Raw genomic sequence first — 6,315 nt, forward strand, 5'->3', positions numbered from 1 at the left:
AGGAACAATACATCTTAAACAGGAGTATTAAAATCAAAGAACATTTTGCTAACAGTTCTATTCAGGAATCAGATATACCTCCACAACTTGAAAAACTACAGGAAAGATCTGCATTTGATCCCGTTAATACCAATGCGTCTTTAAAGACATTTTCTCGACTTTTAGACCAATCAGTATGCGATAATCCTAAGGTTTTACAACCTAAGTTTAGTAATTTAAATAAAGTTGAGCAATTAGCTCTAAAACAGTTATCGAAGTATGATGATGTTGTGTTCCACCAAGCGGATAAAGGAGGTGCGATTGTGGTCCTAAATTTGTGTGATTATAAAAAAGAGGCATTTAGACAACTAAGTGATGTTAGTACCTATAGGAAGCTACCGCAAGATCCTACATGCGAATTTAAGAAAGAAATTGATAGCTTACTGGCATTATCTTGTACGCAAGGCTTTATTTCTTCATCCATTAAGAAAGCCTTAGAGGTGAAGTTTCCGATTAGGCCCCTTTTTTATTTGATCCCCAAATTACATAAGGACCCGGTAAAGCCACCGGGCCGTCCTATCATAGCTGCCCGTGGCTCATTATATCAGACCATTTCAACCTATTTAGACGCCCTCCTTCAACCATGTGTACAGGCTAGACCGACCTATCTAAAAGATAACAACCATTTATTGTAATCTTTGAAGTCCTTGCCTAATTTGCAGATCGATTGTGTTTTATGTTCAGTGGATGTTTGTAATCTATATACATGTATTCCCCATGCACTGGGCTAACGAGCTACTGAAATGTTGATTGCCAACAATCCATTGTACAAAGGACCCCCTGTAGATTTGTTTTTACAGATGCTGGAGTTAGTTTTGACCCGCAACTATTTTATGTTCGATGGGCAGTATTTTGTACAGGTCTCTGGCTGTGCGATGGGGTCCAATGTGGCCCCATCGTATGCGAACGCCTTTATGTTTACTGTCGAACAGGATATATTCTTCACAAATCCTTATGTTACTAACAATATCATAGCTTATTTTCGCTATATCGATGATTTATTCATTGTGTGGCGAGGGTCCCAACATGCGTTTGTGGCTTTAATTGAACAACACAACAGTTCGACCAGTCTGGTTAAATTCACATATTCTACTGATTTGTACAAGGTCAATTTTTTGGACGTCACCATAACTAAAAGAGATGGACGTTTAGTGCCCTCATTGTTTTCTAAGCCCACCGATAGGAATAATATTTTGTTGGCGAGTAGTGCTCATCCTGTCCCACTGAAAAACGCGTTGCCTTTTTCACAATTCTTGAGAGCTTTAAGAATATCATCTGACAGGGCTGAAGCACTGCAACAGTTAGATACCATGTATGATAAATTCATTCAAAGAGGATACCATAAAATTAATTTAGATTGTGCAAAAGAAAAGGCATTAGCTGTTCCTATGGATAAATTGCTGATTCGAGACAATAGTAAGAAGGATCGCAGTGTCGATAGACACCTGTGGATCAATAAATACAATCATGCCAGTACTGTTATTAACAAACAAGCAAAATCTTTATGGCCTATATTAACATCAGATAACGATCTTAAAACATTATACAACAAAAAATTAATGTCTTGTTATCGGAGAGGTAAGAATCTGAGGGACCATTTGGTGCGAAACGATGTGTCTTTATTGGGTAAATCTCAGCTAAATAAATCCTTTATGGGTGTCCCGAAAGTAGGCTGTTATAGATGTCCCAATTGTATTACGTGTCGCTCCCTTCAAACAGGATCGTTTTTTTTCCATCCATATTTGGGCACTAAGTATAATATAAGACATCATTTGACATGTTCAACTAAATTTATAGTTTATGTCATAATGTGCCCTTGCTCTAAGTTGTATGTGGGCAAGACCGAGTGTACTTTAAAGGAGAGAATGGCCCAACATCGATCTGCTATTCGGGCAGCTCTTGCTTCAGGTTCCAGCAAGCAGCCAGTGGCAAGACACTTCGCCATGGCGTCACATAATTTTTCAACACTTCGCTATAAAATCATTGACCACATTCCCCCTCTCGTTAGAGGTGGGGACCGTGGGCGCAAATTACTTCAGTGTGAGTCTCAATGGATTATGAGGTTAAACACACTTTCCCCCCGAGGCTTAAATGAAACTCTGGGGCTCCAGTGTTTTGTTTGATTATTACATTTTTTATTATGCAGGTTGGTTGTTATGCATATGTTTATATTCTGATTACGCTTGGCTATTTGTAAGTAATGTAGGTGTCAACTCCTTGCGATTTATGTAATATTCATGTATCTGTCTGATATGTTATGACCATTATAGCGTTTAGCACGTTGCGGTGTGTGCAGTATAGTGATTGCGACATTTTATGGTCGTGCATAATAGATTTGTGCTTATTTGAGTTGAAATTTGTATGTTCAGTTATTTATCTGTTCACGATGTTCGTAATAGCTAAAACTCATATTATATTGTCCACAGCCGTATTACTACATTCTATCTGTTCGCTACACATTGTGTTTATTACGCTGATTAGTTTGATCTAGAGGCCAGTGAGCACAATAGACTGTTTTTAATTATATGTCATGTGTTTTTGGTCACATTGTATTTGTGTTATTTTTTAACCATGGTGATTACCATGGTAACCGTTGAATGGGAGGATGTGACGTCACTACTGGCTCTGTGGACTTCCGGGTTGGAGCCAGGAAGTGATGTCGCAGTGCAGCATGGTATCTAACTGCTCTATATATGTTTGGTAAGTGTAACATGTTTGTATGTATTTTATGCTTGAAAAAAGCGCTAATAAAAGGCGCTGAAACATTGCAGACAGCATCTTGTCACATTTGGTCGTTTTTTACACGGAGTGCCGCCTTGTGGAGATTATGTTCAGTTCGTCCTGTTTGGCAGCGACTGACTGTGGAGGGCACCCGGCCCAGGACATTGTGGAACCCGTGAGTGCCGGTGATCTGGACTTACACATATATATATATATATATATATATATATAATTTTGTTGGATAAATTTTAAATAGATTTTCTTGACCTAATTCAGTCATAAAAAACCCCCCAACAATTTCTGAATGGTTTTTGTAAAAAATATTAGCCAGTCAAGTGGTTAATAGGAATTTGAGTTCATTTGATAGAATTAATGTGTAAACTTTACTCTCATGAGAGTGGAATTTTATACAACATACATACTGTATCTGCTCTGTTTACCTGATATTATTTGAGACTAAATAGGTCAGGCTAAGCAGGAGTTAAATTTATGACCTGGGTCATACATTAAAAACGTGTTGTGCACAATTTATATACTGTACTAGACATATTTCATTATTCTGGTGAATTTATTGCTTGCTAAGGTTACTATTATTATTTATGTTTCATACAGAATTGCAAGTATTTAAGGTCTTAGAGGGGGTATTTTAATAGTATAAGAGCAGAGTTGGCTAATTTTGGGATTTTATTAACTACAGTAGGGAGCTATGATTATCTGGATTACAGTATAGTAAATCTGTGTTATTAATGAAAAATGAGTAATATATTTAGCAGGGATTATGGTAAATTTAGGATATACAGCAGTATGGAAAACAGATAATAATTAGTGGAAAATAATCGGGCTAATGCTTGATACTCCATAATTACCAGGAGTTTGAGAATAGTATTTATCTTAAAACAGAGAGTTTGACTTTATATTGCTATACTAGTGGTTTTAAAAAGATTTTCAAGTTTTAAACAAAGGAATCAAACCATGTCAAATAATCAAACAGTATCAATAAAAAGAAAACATTGTATTCTAAAACAGTCAATAATTGTATCTGGCATTGTGGGAGTCCTTGCCCCTCTGTTGTGTTGTGAGGAAAGTAGAAAAAAAAACCAAAGATTGAGAACATCTCCTTATACCCATCACTAACTCCTTCAGCAAACTTTTGAGCAAGTGCCAAAGAGGTATTCCATCCCATCAATAACCAGTCGGGCACAAGAGAGGATTGTGATACCCTTCTAAACTGTTTTGCAGTTACCTACCTCATTATCGTGCTTTCCCATATTTTCACCACCTTCTATGCTAGTTTCCACCAGTACCTGCTCAGTATCCTGCTTTGTCATGTCTTCTATTTCTACACCAGCCCCAACCAGTACCTGCTCAGGATCCTGCAGAACCATGTCTTTATCTCTTTCTACACTGGCTACAACCAGTACCTGCTCAGGATCCTGCAGAACCATGTCTTTATCTCTTTCTACACCGGCCCCAACCAGTACCTGCTCAGGATCCTGCAGAACCACATCTTTATCTCTTTCTACCAGTAGCTCAGGATCAATAGACCTACATGATATTCAGGAAAACTCATATGGGCCTCTTAGCTTGAAGGTCATGTATTTGTAGTGGTCTGATGGCAAGTTAGAGAGTATGATTGGCATGTAAAGTGCATGTGGGGGTTTGATGGCACATGGGTAGGTCTGAAGGGCATTTTGGCAATTTACAACTTATTTTCTCCCCAGTTCAACAGCCTCCACAGTGATTCTGGATGCAGTAGCTGTGTAGAGAATGTGAGAGCTGTACTAATTTGATTATCATTTTGGTATTGAAAGATAACTGATGGGCATGTGGGTAGTGTTGGTATATGGAGTGCGCTTCTGCGCTATTGCCATGAAGCTCCTTTCCTGAAGCATCAGTCCTTTACCAAGATGACGGCAGACAGTGCTACTGCGCATGCATGGTACCATCCTGCCACTGTGTTGGAGAGCCACAGTATCACACAGAGGTGTAGTACTCAGCTCTGGGGAAATCTTGCTGTTTATTCCATACAGCCGCTGCACATACATGACCGGATGTTCTGCTGTATGCTCTGCTCCATCTGCACTGCCTGCTGGTGTTACTTTGAGTACAATCTGTGCACTGCAATAAATCTAGACTCCTGATTAACTCTCACTGCCAGATCTGCCTCAAATGCTTATTCCGCTGGTGCATACTTGCCGACAATCCTTCCGGGAGGGAGCGGATTGTCGGCTAACAGTGGGGGGCGGGGCTGGACATTGGGGGCGGAGCCGGCCAATTGGTGTCACATTGGGGGCAGAGCCGGGGCGGGGCCGCACGATCACGTCATTGTGGCTCCGCCCCTCTTCACATTGCCGTTCTATTGGCATTGTGAAGCAGGGGGCGGGGCCGCAATGATGCGATTCAGCGCGAATCGCATCACCGCCCCCCCCACTGTGGGGGTTTCTAGTTTTTTCAGGGGGGTGGTCAGGAGGGTCGCCTGCCTTTCCAGGGGGCCGGGAGCGGCATCCGAAAATCGGTAGGCTCCCGGCCAAATCGGGAGGGTAGACAAGCCTGCGCTGGTGTCTACTATTATTCAACTTGTGTATATCACAAATAGTACACACATATCAACATAGATGTATTGTGGCATATGGGAGTGCCTGATGGTATGTGGAGGGTTCAGAATAGCATGTAAGGAAAATGTCAAATGGACTCATGATATGTGTCAGGGAAGGGAGTAAGAAGACTTTGAAAGACTGTTCCTAATATGTTGATCATGGCAATTTCAGTAAAAACCACTTTGTAATGAGTACATTTTGTTCGAATACAGCTACTAGTTCATCTGGAAAATGGTTGTGAGCACTTTGAACATTTAGAAAGTGGCGCAACATATGAAGAATAATGAGTTGAAACTAATCACAGTACAGTAAAAAAATAATGATGATTAAATAATATCGATAAGTTCAGAAAGTTATTAAAAATGAGATATATTGGCATAATAAAATAGAAAATATATACACAATCTTATACAAAATAAATCAAAACAGGACAAAATTTTTTTTTTTTTTGATGATGATATATAAATGTGGTCACAATTACTGTAACCATATGAATAATGCAAAAGAGAAAAAGGGGGTTCAATACTTCCGTTCTGATGTAAATGTGTTAGGTAGGTAGTACCTTGGTCACAATGGTAGTACCTTTAATCACAGCTCGTCAGCTGGAAGTGTGTATTGTTGAATGAGAATGGGTGCGCGCACCTCCTACCTTATCTTGTTGTTATGCATGGTGTCCAAATGCGAATCCCCCAAAGTGTGGTATGGTGGTGAGTGGCCCTCCCGGTCTCTTCCTTCTTCTCCGTTCCTCCCTTGACGCTTGTGCAGTTGATCGGCAGATGGAGTAAACTTTGCCGCTGTGTTGAAGCGCTCTGGTGGTCAGCGTGCACGCTGAACTCCGTCGGGTATGCTGGAACCGGAATCAGTGGAGCGTTCAGATGGGGGGCGTGGCCAATGCGTTTCACCCGCTAATACCTGTGCGGGCTTCGTCAGGGCTGTAGTGTTCAGTGATTTGGTATAG

At 40.4% G+C, this 6,315-nt stretch overlaps 1 protein-coding gene across 1 annotated transcript; it reads left to right on the top strand.

The window, feature by feature from the left end:
• The first annotated feature begins 782 nt into the window (after positions 1-782).
• On the top strand, positions 783-2,162 carry LOC148521669 (uncharacterized). The gene has a single exon (XM_088474771.1). The coding sequence runs from the start codon at positions 783-785 to the stop codon at positions 2,160-2,162; it is 1,380 nt and encodes a 459-aa protein (XP_088330897.1).
• Positions 2,163-6,315: the final 4,153 nt, after the last annotated feature.

The sequence above is a fragment of the Taudactylus pleione genome, unplaced genomic scaffold (genome assembly GCF_031769625.1).
Source record: "Taudactylus pleione unplaced genomic scaffold, aTauple2 ptg000156l, whole genome shotgun sequence".
Classification (NCBI taxonomy): Eukaryota; Metazoa; Chordata; class Amphibia; order Anura; family Myobatrachidae; genus Taudactylus; species Taudactylus pleione.